Source organism: Cebus imitator, unplaced genomic scaffold (genome assembly GCF_001604975.1).
Source record: "Cebus imitator isolate Cc_AM_T3 unplaced genomic scaffold, Cebus_imitator-1.0 Scaffold237, whole genome shotgun sequence".
Classification (NCBI taxonomy): domain Eukaryota; kingdom Metazoa; phylum Chordata; class Mammalia; order Primates; family Cebidae; genus Cebus; species Cebus imitator.
Genome location: NW_016107552.1, coordinates 3,777,104 through 3,790,340, shown reverse-complemented (window position 1 = coordinate 3,790,340; position 13,237 = coordinate 3,777,104). Strand labels below are relative to the sequence as shown.

Here is a 13,237-nt window from a genome sequence, read left to right as displayed (position 1 = left end):
CCCCACCAAGCTGGTTCCTTCTGCAAGCTCCAGGGTGGCTGAGTGCCCGCTGTGGCCAGTATCGCCCCTGCCATTCCGCAGACATGACTGCACTTCTCTTCCTCTGAGCCTTTTCATAGACTGTTCCTCACCCAAAACACCCTTTCCAACCACTCAGCGCTCTGAGAATCCAACATGTTTCTTAACCTCAGTTTGGGGGCTGCCCTTGTCTGGGACCCCCTCTGGTGGACCTGGTGAGCTGCCAAGCTGCCCCTGCCCCTTCTGGGCCCCCTGTAAGCCTGTGCCTGCTCCCTTATATCCAGGCCTTGACCAGGAAACTGACCTCTCACCCACTGACAAGTGGGCAGCCCAGGCCTGGCATGGCACAGGGGTGCGCTGGGGACTCAGGCAGTGGGAGGGGAACCTGCCTTACCTCATCTGTAGGGAGGAAAGTACCTGCCCAGCTGGCCAAGGAGCTGGCCCTCAGCCCACCATGCCCGAAGGTGCAAGCCCAGGGGAATGGGGAAGCTATGGAGTGAGGTCTAGAAAGAGAGGAAGCCAGACTCCCCTCTACTAGCCTCCCTCCACCCCTGCCCTGCAACCCTCTCAGCTCTGTTCCCCATTATGCATTTTCACCTCCTCCAGGAAGACCTCCAGATGAGACCCGCCTCTGCCTCCCAGCTCTCCCATTCTCCAAGGGCAAGGCTGAGCAGGCGGGAAGCCTGGACCCCAATGGTCAGCATCTGCTGCATGACCTGTGTAATCTCTTCAACACTCCTGAGATGGGGGGATGACCCAGGTGAGGGGAGGCGGAGGGGTGGGCTGTGCGAGACCTTGGCTACAGTCGTGACCAAGCCTGCTGACCCACCTGTAGGGCAGGGCTGACTGGCCCTCCGCAAACCTCCATGGCCACCCAGGCTCCTGTTCCTACCCTCTGCTGCCCCCGTGTGGCCACTCGCAGCAGGCCACACTGAGGCTGCTCCGCTCAACTCCCCGCCCGCTGTTCTCAGGCTCCCAACCTCCAGCCTGGTCCCCTGAAGCACTTTCTCTGAGATCTAAGGTGCAAATTTGACCAATGCTGCCCTGCCTCAGCCCCCATTCAAGACCCTCTCCACAAAGGTGGATGGGCCAGCTCATCTTCCAGCCGCCTCCTGGACTGTGCCTCCACGCAGGGCCAGATGAGGAGCTGTTCAGATGGGCCGCGGTGGCCTGAGGCCCGGGCTCTGTGGCCAGATTCTGGACATTCCTGGGCTAAGGAGCGTGGGCGCCAGCCTCCTGAGGACCTGGGCATGACCCTGCCAGTGACTGCTTCCAAGGAGCCAAGGCTGCAGGCCAGAGCTTGCCAGAGAGCACCAGGGTGTGGTGAGAGGATGGCACCTGTGCTGGGGAGGGTGGACTGGGCTGTCCCTCTCCATCTCCTGAGCACCTGTGCTGTGTTGGCGGCTTCCCCACCCCACGAGGCAGTCACAGTTCTCCGTCCCACTGCACACATGGAGAGAGGGCCTGGGGAGGCAGCACCCCCGCACCTGGGCGTGGAGGAAGCAGGCGGGGCTTAGACCTGCCTCACTCTGGATGCGGTTGGTGGTGACCTCTCGGTCACAGAACTCTCTGGAACCCGGGCACAGCATAAACACCAAGACACCAGGAAAGGAAACAAGGCGCTTGTTTTCTCCTTGCGCAGGCAGGGAGGGTGTTCCTGAGTGACCTTCCAGAAGAGTTCAAATGGCAAGCCTGGAGTGCCTAGGGAGGTCTCTGCCGTTCAGGGTATCGCTGTCTGCTCTGGGGTTTTGGGGCCTCTCCTCACCCCAGGCCCTGGGGTCCAGGAACCAAGGTAGCACTGCATTGGTGCCCGCATGGGGCAAGGGCAGCAGGCCTCTGCAGATCAGGGGTCGGGGCACCGGTGCCAGGCTCTGGGAATCTGAGGTTCAGGTGTGGGCGTGTCAGGGTTGGGGACACAGCTATGAGAATCCCAGGATATGAAGTTTCAGGTCTGGGGAATTAGAGCCATGAGTTTTGGGGAACAGCATGGAGCGCTGCTGGCACGGGGCTTGGGTGTTGGAACACTGGGCCTCCAGCCTGGAGTCTGAGATGACACAGTAGGGAGTTAAAGGCCCAGGTGTCAGGCATCCGGGTCCCAGGTGTCTGGTCCTGGGGATGTGGGAGTCGCAGGACTGGGGTGCCTGTTCTCAGAGGTCTTGGCCTGGTGCTCATCGCCAAGCTGCTCCCATCAGGGCTGTGTGCCCCAGATGTGTCTGCAACAGAGACGCAGTTAGAAGTAGGCTCGGCGGTCCCACTGGCTCCCCGAGGTCTTGGGAGGGGATGTGGGGGTCTCACATGTTGCCCTTCCTGTGGCGTAGTAGCACATAGACGAGCGTGACCGCAGCCACTACTGTGAGGCCCCCAAAGATGATGCCCAACAGCACGGTGTAGCTGCGTCCTGGTGAGGGAGTCAGTGTCAGTGAGGGGCCCTTGGGTGGTGAGTGGGGACAGGTGCAGGCAGGTGTGTGAGCAGGGTGTCCTCACCTGGCTGGCACTTCGGGGTGGGTGAGGACCAGGTGCCGTCAGCCTGACAGGTGCTGGTCTCCGCCCCGGCCAGGCTGTAGCCATCATCACAGTGGAAGTAGATGGTGGAACCCGCCAGGTACCTGTTGCTGTCCTTTTTTCCGTTGGGAGGTGGAGCTAGCCAGCCACAGGACACCACTGGGACAGGGGCAGAAAGTGCAGACCACAGGCCTGAACTGCCATGCATCCATGCATCTGGTCACCCTGGGGGTCCCATCCCAAGGCAAGGTGCCCGCCACCCCCGCCCGCCCCCACTGCCTGCCCTTACCTGGCTGCAGGCTCTGCATGCGACGCTGGTGCAGCTGGTAGGCCACCCGCGTGGCGTTGCCCGTGCTCAGGCTCCCAGTGGCTGCCACGTCGAAGTTGCAGAAATGATCGTCCCCACATAGTTTGGCTGCCTCTTGTGCCTGGCTGGGGTTGAGGGTGGTCTCACCGGGAAAGAGGGGCTCGAAGGTGGGGTCATGCTTGGGCCGGTACAGGAAGTTGTGCACCAGGAACCAGGAGTCATAGGTGAGCAGGGAGGACGCGTTGTGCACGGCCCCTGGAAGATACACGAGTGGGGCGTGGCTGGGCGTGGCTCCCGTTGGTCCCCAAACCCTGGCCGTGCTGTGCTTCCCCGAGTACCCTGCCCTCTCTGCCTGCTGTCACTCACAGTCAGCCCCAAACAGAAACAGCTCCCGGGGACTGGTGCCTAGGGGCAGGACACGCCCGCTGCGCAGGGTGAAGTCATCGGTGGGGTCACCGTTCAGTGTCCCGAGGAGGCCGTGGGTGTGGGTTCGGAACTTCTCGGGCAGCAGGACAGACACACTCAGGAATGGGCCCAGCAGGCTGACCTCCAGGCCGGCCCCTGATGCCAGCATGATGGAGACCCTGTCCCTGGCAGCCACCGACAGGAACATTCCTGGGCACAGGGGGACATGTCAGGGTCACCCGCTGTGGGCCCTGTGTCCTGCCCTCCCGAAGCCCCAGGACAGGATGGCCGGCACCCACGGGCTGTGGGGTGAGGGCACTTGCAGGGGAAGGAAGGGCATCCCCGAGGCAATTCTGCTGACTGTGACCCTCCACCACACCTGTGGTGGAACCCCCAAAGGCGCCTGAGGTGCAGCCCCTGTGGTGAACCCCCCATGTTGAGGATGCATGTGTGGGTCCCTCCGGCCTTGGCTGCAGCAGCCACACCTGCCTGGGCAGGTCCTGAGGGTCCTTGCACCCTCATTGCTGACAGGCCCCTCCCAGGTCCCCACCAATCCCAACCAGGAATCGTTTCATTCATTCAGTTCTCCGAGGCAGGGGATTCAGATGCTGGAGCAACTGCTTTCCAGTGCATCCTTCATGGTGCAGGGCTGCTGGCCTTTCAGTGGCTTTTGAGGACTGAGGGAGTGACAGGGGCACAGGAGTGGCTCTGTGCAGGCCAGCGGTGAACGTTACCAGGGTGAGTTCCCTCCAGACGGCTCCCAGGCTCCTCTGGAGGGAGGACACGGCCCTCGTCCCGGCCTCTCGGCTTTCGACAGGCCCCATGGGTACGATGTGGGCATCTCAGTGGGTGTGAAGGCCTGAGGTTGCACCTCTGGCCGGAACTCGGCTATTTCTGGCCTAGGACAGCTGTTGGCAGGGGGATGGATGCACCTACCCAGCTGTGCTGTGCCATGCCGGACCCCTCTGAGCCCAGAGTGGCCTCCGTCTTTGCATCTGACTCCTGGACGCCACCCTGGCCTGCAGCCAGGGCTGGGAGAGGCATGAAGGCCCAGGGCTTCCCCTCAGCCTCCCCGAAGGAATAGCGGGGAGGTGAGGGCACCCCGAAGCCTCGAGTGGCTGGACTACTCACCCTTCAGGTCCATCCAGCTCTGCTCGGCGAAGCTCAGCACCCCCTGGTTCAGCAGCACCTCCAGACCTCTGGTCCTGTTGGCCAGCCTGACCTCTACCACGTCTGAGTTGCCCTCCTGGACGGCCACTGCGGTCAGCCCCGTGCCTCGGGTCTGCGTGCCTGTGGTGGTGGGAGCAGAATGGGACCCTCTTGGCTCCAGCCTCCTACCCTGGATCTACCCCGGGCCACCCAGAGCGTCCCCCGAGCCCTGGCCTCACCATTGGACGTCGTTCCGGGCTGGGCCCGCGCCTGCACTTTCAGGTCGGTCAGCGCTGCCTCCAGCAGCACGTACTCTCCGCGCCCATTGAACGTGAAGTTGGTGCCGTCGAAGGTCACAAAGTGTGGGTCTCCGAAGGCGGAGGCTGGGGTGGGAGTGGAGGGTCAGGTGGGGCGCACCCCAGCCCAGCCCGATCTTCCCCTGGGTCTGGGGCACAGGATGGCACCCACCCAGGTGTGGGGGCCGGTAGTCTCGGCAGTCGTTGGAGGGCCGCCGTTGCATGTAGCGGGGGCAGTCGGGTGCCCAGAGGCAGCAGTAATAAAAGCTGAGGACATCGTAGAGCCAGTGGGACATGCCGGGCACGCGGGGTGGCGTGCGGAACGGGGGTGCGCCCCAGTCATGGCCGCGGTCGGGGGTGCTGCCGCTGCTGGAGTCGGCCGTCAGGAGCTGCGTCCCATCCTCTGAGTAGCAGCACTGCTGGCCGGAGCCGTACCGAGGGCTGGGGGAGCCAGTGGGTCAGGACCAGGCCGCAGTTGGGAGCCCACCCTGCCCCCTAGCCCTACCCCGGCCTCAGCTCGGGGGCTCACCTGGCCTGCACAGAGCGCACACAGTGCACAGCCTCGGGGTGGTAGGTGCACACGCTGCCCTGCTCTATGTCACAGCCGTAGTCCGTCTGCAGAGCAGCAGGTGGCTGTCACTCAGTGGCCTCAAGTTCTGTCATCCCCTCCCAGAGGCCAACCCTGCAGGGACCCTGAGACCCCAGCCCCACCCTCCAGGGCACCTCTGTGTGCTGCCCCTGGTGCTGTCCTCAGTGGGGATGCTACTCCCTCGCCCCCTCTCCTGGGCCCTGATGGGAGGCTCACAAAGAAGCGGCCGGAGTCAGCCCGGGCCTGGGCTAGGGTGCAGGGGCAGGCGGGCAGCTCCTCCAGGAAGTTGGGTAGCTGCTCCTCCAGCTCCTCCCAGGCCTGGCACTGAGTGCGGGCCCAGGCCACAGGGTCCTCTCGGAAGTTGTCGCTCAGGTGCCAGGCCAGCGCGTGGTCGTTGGTCCAGAGCGCCTGCACGTCCCTGTGGAGGCAATGATACTGGAGCTGGGGCCAGGCCACATGGCCCCACGGTCACCCCACTGCCCCACCCCGGCCTGGGCTGCCCAGGCAAGTGCGATGGGCGAAGGCAGACGGGCCCTCTACCCATCGCCTGCACCTGCACCCCTTCTTACTTCTGCCCTGCGTAATTTTTGCTGTCGATGATCCGAAGTGCACCCACTTGCCATTTCTGGTAGCTGGGAGGGGCAGGTTTTGGGGCGAACGTGAAAGAGCCAGAGTTGGGGATGTGTGTGGCCAGGGGGTATAGGTACGACCACTTTGCAGTCCACTCCTGTGAGTAGGGCATTCCTGAGGGAGAGGAAGTCTGGTTAGCCTTGGCACCTATGGCAGCCTGATGGATGGGTGGATAGCCCGCCAGGTGGTCCCCTTAGGGGGGGCTGTTCTAGCAGGGACCCTGGGGTGGGTCACCACCTCCCTCCACACTCCAGGATCTCTGTCCCTGCAAGAAGCTGAGCCCAGGGCTATGCCAGCTGTGCCAGTGTTCCACAGGAACCTCCTCCCCAGGAACCAGGCCCCACGCAGCTGCCCCTCCCACCTGCCTGACCACCCTGCACTGCACGTCCCTCGATCCGAATCCCCCGTCTCTGCCTGGAATTCCCTTCCCTCCTCAGCCCCACTTGGAAACCGCTCCCTCCTGCACATGGCTGGGACTCCCTCTCTCCCACCTTTGGGAGCCCAATGCGCCAGCTGATGCCACCCAGACCCGAGCTGGCCTCACCTATCTCCTCGTAGCCCCACAGCTCAATGGTGACAGTCTGTGTGGGCAGCGCTTCCACATGCCAGGTCAGGCTGAGGTTGCCCGAGGTGTCGGCGGTGCCGTAGTATTGCCAACGTGTCTCATTCACCAATGTGCTCTTCTCCATCATCGACACTTTGTTGGGGTGCACTGGGCAGGGGAGGTGAGGGGGGTGTGAGGGTCTGGGGCCCAGGGGTTGCAGGGAGGAGGCCCTAAGGCTTCAAGGGCTGTGGGAGCCTCCAGGGCCAATGAATGGCAGCAGCTGGGCGATGGTCTCCCCGACCCGCACGGCAGAAAAGGACGGGGAGTTAGGGGCCTGCCCTCCCTCCACTGCCCATGCCTCTAATCTGCACCCAGCTTCTCTCCTGCCCTGGCCTGGTGGAGCTGATCGAGTAGGCACTGGCTCATCTCTCTGGAGGACCCTTGCAGCTCCCACTTGATCTGGGCTGGGACTGCTGTCTGGATGCCAGGGAGTGGGAAGGGGCTGAAGGAACTCTCACAGGCAGGCCTCGCAAGGGACTGGTTCAGCCAGAGCGGCAAGGCATGGTGCCAAGTCTCAGTGTGCATAGATTAGCGCTGGGGAAAGTTCCCGTGGGGGCAGGCTGCGGGCAGGGACTGGGGCTGAAGTCTCACCAGCCAGCCATGTGCCCGCACGAGGGAAGGAGTGGCCGTTGTCCAGTGAGACGGTGAAGGGGATGCGGCCACTCTCATAGAGCAGGGGTGACACGCAGTGCACTTGCCCCGAAGAGTCCACGTGGCCCAGGGTCTGGATGCTCTCCTTAAACCTGTGGGCATGGTGGTGGTAGGAGGGGCAGGGCTATTGCAGGCTGAGCCTCTCCACAGTCCGAACTTCCTGGGGAACCCATCCAGCCAACTGTCCCTGTGCCCTCCTGCTTGTCCTGGGTCCTGGGGACTTAGCCAACCAGTGGGTCTGAGCCCTCGGCATGCACGGGGATGGGGTCTGGGGCCCAGTGCCGGCCTCTCGGGCCTCGAACCTGCAGATCACGCTGCCGTCTGTGGGGCTGATCGTCTTGAAGTGCTGCACCACGAAGTCCTTGCCGCCCATCATGGAGCCCGAGTAGGGTGAGATCTCCAGGCAGAAGTCCCGGAAATCCAAGCAGCACGTGCCAAGGCCGGAGCAGGTTGGGTGGCAGGAACATGGCCCGTCCAGGGCGCCACAGCGCATGGAGCAGCTCTCTTGGGCATCTGGAGGAGAGGATGCTGAGGGCCTGGCCCGGTGGGTGCTGGACTGGCTGCCCCACGTTCAGGGCCTGTCACTGTTCCTCTCGCAGCCCATTAGACAGCAGCATCCCCAGGAGAACGCTGGCCAGGAACTGAATGGGCCACCACATAAACATGGTAGAAAGCCACAGGGCCCGTGGGGATGGGATGAATCTTAGCACAGACCATCTGGTTGTTGCCCTGACTGACGGGCTAGAACACATTGAGAAGAGGCAATTGAACCCGGGAGGTGGAGGCTGCAGTGAGCCGAGACCATGCCATTGCACTCCAGCCTGGGCTGCAAGAGTGAAATACAGTCTAAAAAAAAAAAAAAAAAAAAAAAAAAAAAAAAAAAAAAAAAGAGAGAGAGAGAGAGTGCCGCTCATAGGGCAGAAGCCCAGAGGTGTTCCCCTCCTTTTTGGGGAGAGGGGTGACATTTCAAGCAGGGGTCCCAGCAGTTGGGAAAGGGAAGTGGGGGTGCACACCAGGAGGGGCTGTGGGCACCAGGCCCAAAGCATCTCCTATAGGCCATGAGTCCCGCAGCAGGGCCGTATTTCCAGGAGCTGGCATGAAGGAAGTTTGGAGGGAGGGACTGGGGTGGGTGCATGCACCCAGGCCGGAATCACACCTCCCCAGCTCTTCCCCGTCTCCCATCAAAGGAGGCCAGTTGAGGGCCGGGCCTGGGCCTGGGCCACCCTGCTGGCCCCACTTCACTAAGTGCAGTGTCTGGCACTGAAGAGCAACAGTAAATATTTGTTGGCCAAGGATGTGGTGGCGCAGAAGGGTGTGGGGCGAAGGCTGAGAGATGCTTGCAAGTGACATAAGTGGCAGGGGGGTGGATGGGAAATGGGGTGAGGGGTGGGGGGGGTGCCTGGGGCCAGTCTCTTGTTTCTGGAGTTTAGGGCTTTCCCTAGACTTTCCTGGATTCAGCCCCACCCTGATGAGGACCCACAATCCTGGCTCCCCCTCCAAGATCCTGCCCTCTGTCAAGGCAGGGGATGCAGGCTGAGGGATCTGCCGGTCTCCACTGTCTTCCTCCTAGCTCCCAGTGGGTTTAGGGTGGGCCTGTCTCAGGCTTCACATCCCCATGGGCTGTCCCCCCACCATGGACCCTCAGAATTTCTTCCCTCCACCCCCAGCACAGCCACAGATGGTCTGACAGATGGACAGAGGCTGAGCCCAGAGGGGCGTCTGCCCAGGCCTGGCTCCAGCCAGAAGGACAGACAGACGGGGTCACAGAAGGGCTGGGGGGCATACCTGCTGTGGGTCCAGGGCCCGGGCCGGGGGCTGTCGTCAGCAGCAGCAGGGCCCAGGGCAGGAGGGCCGGCTTCATGGTGTGGCCTGTGTCTGCAGCCAGCAGTGCAGTGGCTCAGAGGCCAGGCTGACTCCCCGCTGGCCTGGCCCCGCCCGCCCTGCGCTCTGCGGCACCGCCCCGCCCCGCCCCTTCCCACCCCTCCCCACCGGGTCCCCTCTCAAAGTCCACAGGTGGCTTCGTGGACCAGCAGGGCCCAACCTGCCCCGTTAGCACATTCCTGGCCCGAAGGCCTGGGACGTGGTGCAGGGGGCCGAACCTCGACCCTGGGACCCGGTGGGAGGGTGAGGAGGCCGGAGCCTCCAGCTGCAGGACCTTTGGCAGGCGATGAGCCGGATGTCCAGAGGCCCTAGCTCAGACCCTGAGTCTCAGCCCGGCCCTGCATGCAGGGCGTGCAGGGTGGGGCAGCAACAGAGGATGGGATGCGCAGGGTGGGTAAGGCAGGGCTGTTTTAGCTCCAGGCAGGATTTCAGCTTCTGTGGCCCTGACGTTGATCTCCATCTCTAGCCCTTATCTTCCTACAGGAAGGAGGTGGTCCCAGCACATCCTTTGAGGGAGGCAGGAGCTGTTAGGTCAGGCACAGCCTGAGCCCTGGGGCTGAGGCAGCTCTGCAGGGGTCCAGGAAAGAGGGAGGGTAGAGGGAGGGAAGTACCTCAGCCCAGCTGGGGGCTTAGAGGGGAGGTAGGGCTCATCCCTGGGTAGTGGCCAGAGATGCCACTACCCTGGGGAGCCTTGGCTCTCCCAGCCACACCTAATCCTGTCACTCACGGAGCTTGCATAATCTAATCAGTGTTCCCCTCCCTTCTTGAGCAGATGAGGAAACTGAAGCTCAGATGTGGACCGGCAAGGCCAAGCCAGCCCCTTGGTGGCTTCTGGGAGCCCCTGCAGCCAGTGGGGGCAGTTAGGGCTGCCACCTGGGGCTGGTCACTTGGCCCTGCCACCTGGGCTGGATGTCCAGACAGGGGGGTGGTCCTCTCCCAGCTGCAGCTTCTCAAGGTGTCCAAAAGGGACTCTTGCCAAACTTGCAGGGAGTCAGAGCCAGATCATGAGCTTAGGCCATCTGGTCTGTGACCTGCCCCAGTGCTTGGGGCCAGGTCAGCCCATTGTTTCCTGCCCCATTCTCTCTTGCCTGGGTGGTGCCTGCTGGGAACCAGAGGGTGTTGGCAGCCACCTGCGGCTCCAGAGAGGTGGCCCTTACTAAAGGTGTTGGAGGCGTGCAGTGGGGGACTTGGCTTCTGAGTCCCCACACAGAGCTGTTCCACGGAAGCCACACCCACATTTGATGTCTTCCCTCCTCCCAAAGACATTTGGTGAGAGGCCTCCAAGACCTTCAGCTTCTTAGGGACTGTTTCCAGAGGGGAGGAAGTCCCTTAACCCACAAGGGCGCTCAGGGCACCTCTGCAGTGTGAGTGGACACTCAGGTGCTGAGCCAGGGAGAGCCTGTCTCCTGACCCCAGGCTGGCAAGGGGTGTCATCCCAGGCCTAGGGCTGAGGGTGCTCCCTACAGCACTGGGTGCAGGGGAGGGTCCCAGGTGTCAGTCCTCCTGTAGGTGAGACTCCGGGGAAGGTGCTGGGAGGCCTGCTGAGATGGTTCCCAGGAACTGGAGGAGGGAGAGCTGCTGCTTCCCCGTTTCTGGCCTGGGCACTCTTGCTGCGTGTTGTCTGGAGACAATGGAAGTGCAGTAGGGGCTAGGTGTGCAGTCTGGGAACCTCCATACCCCAGGCCGTGCAGGGAGGGGGCGTCAGCTGAGTAACTGCAGCCTGCTCATCTCAGCCTTCCAAAGGCTGGTTCAGCCAGACCCATCCAGGGCCACCAAGCCTCTGGTTCGAAGTGGGCAGTGCCCAGCCCTTTACTCCTTTCTTCCTGCGTGGTGGGCATGTCCCGTCCATGAGGGGAACGGGGCAGTGAGGAGAGTCCCCACTCCATCCTGGACAGAGAGCCTGCTCCACGGGAGGTCCCAGGGGCCAGGAAGGCCCCGGTGGTGCTGGGAGGGGAAGAGCAGTGCAGGGTGGCTTTGGGGCCCTGGAACCTGTGCATCCCCGACAGATGGTCCTGGAGCCTTTGGGGTCACGGCCAGCTCTAGGGGCTTGTTTAATGCTCTGTTGGGGGCTGTCTTAAAATCCTTAAATCATTCTTGATCAGGCATGGTGGCTTATGCCTGTAATCCCAGCACTTTGGAAGGCCAAGATGAGCAGATCACTTGAGGTCAGGAGTTCGAGACCAGCCTGGCCAACATGGTGAAACTCCGTCTCTATTAAAAATACGAAAATTGTGGAAGTCTGTCTTGAAACGTAGGCCTAAAAGAAAAAAAAAAAAATACGAAAATTAGCAGGGCGTGGTGGCACGTGCCTGTGGTCTCAGTTGCTCAGGAGGCTGAGGCTGGAGAATCGCTTGAACCTGAGAGGCAGAGGTTGCAGTAAGCCGAGATTGTGCCACTGGACTCCAGCCCGGGCGACAGAGTGAGACTCTGTCTCAAAAAAAAAAAAAAAAAAAAAAAAAAATCCTTAATCATTTTTGAACAAGGGGCTCCATATTTGCATCTTGCACTGAGCCCCATAGCTATTCCATGGCAGGCCCTGTTAGGGCAACTGTGATGGGAGTGAGTGCCCTCTCTGCCGGCCCCATCTCCGCTTTCCCTCCCTGACAGCCCCCTCGTCCCAGGTTCTCAGCAGTCCCAGCCATGCCTGCCCTCACACCATAGAGCCTCCCAACCACTGGCACCCAGGTGAGTTCTGGGGATGCACCTAATGCCCCTGTGAGGCCTGGCTCCAGCTTCACTAGAGGCATCTGCCCGGCTCAGCCCCCGCCTGCACTCTCCTTACCCCACTGGGCTCCCCCAGCCGGCTGCTTTGGTTGCCTGTCTGGTCCCTGAGATGCTGGAGAAAGAGGTGGGGGCTGGGCCCTGACCTATGGCCTATGGGAGTAAAGGCCCAGAATCTGTGGGGACAGCAACCCTGCCTGAGATTCTGCCTGACTGCCCCCTAGAGGTGAGCAAAGAAGCAAAGACAACGGTCCCATCTTTATTAGAAAAGCAACCAAAAAAAGGGTGAGAGGTGAGCCTGGCTCTAAAGGACCCCTCCACTGTGACACAGGCAGAGCTGGCTCATCCTGGCGTCAAGGGTGTGGACATGGCCAGCTGGGTGTGGGCAGATTTACAAAGTCAACATTTCATAGAAAAGGATGCCACCTGGCGTGCAGATGACGACGAATCCACCTTCACATGGCTAAGGTGGGCCCCTCCTCCTCTGGGCTCCCACACGGTGTGGACAGCCCTGACCAGGGTATGGGGAGGATGCCATGAGGAGGTGGGCTGGGCAGGCCTGGGGGCAGTGTAGGGAGTGGCATCCCATGTGGGCCTCCGGCCCTGCCCAGGGTTCAGGCCGAGGGGGCATTCCAGGCCTGGCTAGTCCCCTGGGGCGTGGCACTAGGGCTGCAGTGGTCCCTCAAATGTCCATGTAGTCATCGTCGTCATCTGTTTCGCTCTCCAGCGAGGACTCCTGGCTGGATGTCTCCAGGACCTCCAGGGCCGGCTGGCACAGGCTTTCCTTCCTCACGTTGGCAGCAGACTGGGCAGAAAGGATGGCTGACTGCAGAGAGGGCCGGGCAGGGCACTGGTCAGGGATGTCTGGGCTCTGCCCCAAGCCCTTCTGCCACCCTCACCCTTGCTCCAGGCCCCCTCCTACCCTCACTCCTGCCCCAGGCCCCCCGTCACCCCCACCCCCACCATAGGCCCCCTTGTAACCTCTGACCCCCACCCACACATGTGGCTCCAGCCCAGCCCCTGAGGTCACCTTCAGCTTCTGCTTGGTCTCCTCCGAGATGCTGCCTTTTGGGGAGAGCAGGGTTGGGGTGGGAGGCGTGACGGTGATCTCAGGGGGGAACTTGGTGGTGGCGGAGGGGATGACCAGCTTTGGCATGTTGGGCAGGGGGCGGGACTTAGCCCGGCTGGGCTCCGCCTTGCCTAGGTGACCCTCAGGTGGTTGGGCAGTTCCACTGCTGAGGGCCTTGGAGCTGGCGGCTGTGGGGGAAAAGCTCAGGGGCTGAGTCTCACTCAAAGCCTCCTGAGCCTCCCCTTCCCTTCTCGGCTCAGGTCTCAGTTTCCCCTCTGGAAGACAAAGGTACCAAGAGCACCTCCTGCTGCATCACACAGTAGGCACCTTATCTTGTCCCCACTGGTCTGGGCCTTTATGCTGTGTAGTTTGTGCTGGCTGGCAGACTCCAAGTCTTCTATCATGGCAAATGCTT

The 13,237-nt window shown here is 62.1% G+C and overlaps 2 protein-coding genes across 7 annotated transcripts in view; both read right to left on the bottom strand.

Moving 5' to 3' along the window:
- Nucleotides 1-1,626: 1,626 nt before the first annotated feature.
- On the bottom strand, nucleotides 1,627-9,100 carry SUSD2 (sushi domain containing 2). Its single transcript, XM_017498119.2, has 15 exons — nucleotides 8,937-9,100; nucleotides 7,454-7,664; nucleotides 7,092-7,243; nucleotides 6,441-6,608; nucleotides 5,836-6,010; nucleotides 5,483-5,684; nucleotides 5,207-5,292; nucleotides 4,850-5,118; nucleotides 4,621-4,764; nucleotides 4,364-4,522; nucleotides 3,194-3,442; nucleotides 2,810-3,082; nucleotides 2,503-2,679; nucleotides 2,314-2,416; nucleotides 1,627-2,231 (listed from the first exon to the last, which is right to left on the bottom strand). Exons 1-15 carry the CDS (start codon nucleotides 9,010-9,012, stop codon nucleotides 2,207-2,209), a joined length of 2,469 nt encoding a protein of 822 aa, XP_017353608.1. The 5' UTR covers nucleotides 9,013-9,100; the 3' UTR covers nucleotides 1,627-2,206.
- Nucleotides 9,101-11,999: 2,899 nt separating this feature from the next.
- CABIN1 (calcineurin binding protein 1) overlaps nucleotides 12,000-13,237 on the bottom strand; it is a 158,821-nt gene continuing 157,583 nt past the window's right edge. For all 6 annotated transcript variants that reach the window (XM_017498113.1, XM_037727702.1, XM_017498114.2 and 3 more), the window contains 2 exons: nucleotides 12,784-13,097; nucleotides 12,000-12,579 (listed from right to left, as the gene is read on the bottom strand). In XM_017498113.1, the coding sequence (XP_017353602.1) occupies nucleotides 12,436-12,579; nucleotides 12,784-13,097 (458 nt within the window). In that variant the 3' untranslated portion in view covers nucleotides 12,000-12,435. The remainder of the gene's footprint in view (nucleotides 12,580-12,783; nucleotides 13,098-13,237) is intronic.

Bases quoted from the DNA above. Each gene is read 5' to 3' on its own strand.
- SUSD2 (XM_017498119.2), bottom strand. From the start codon at position 9,012: ATGAAGCCGGCCCTCCTGCCCTGGGCCCTGCTGCTGCTGACGACAGCC. The intron at 5,685-5,835 runs GTAAGAAGGGGT...TTGCCTCCACAG, and splicing joins AAAAATTACGCAGGGCAGAA to GGACGTGCAGGCGCTCTGGA. The intron at 4,523-4,620 runs GTGAGGCCAGGG...CCACCACCACAG, and splicing joins GCCCGGAACGACGTCCAATG to GCACGCAGACCCGAGGCACG.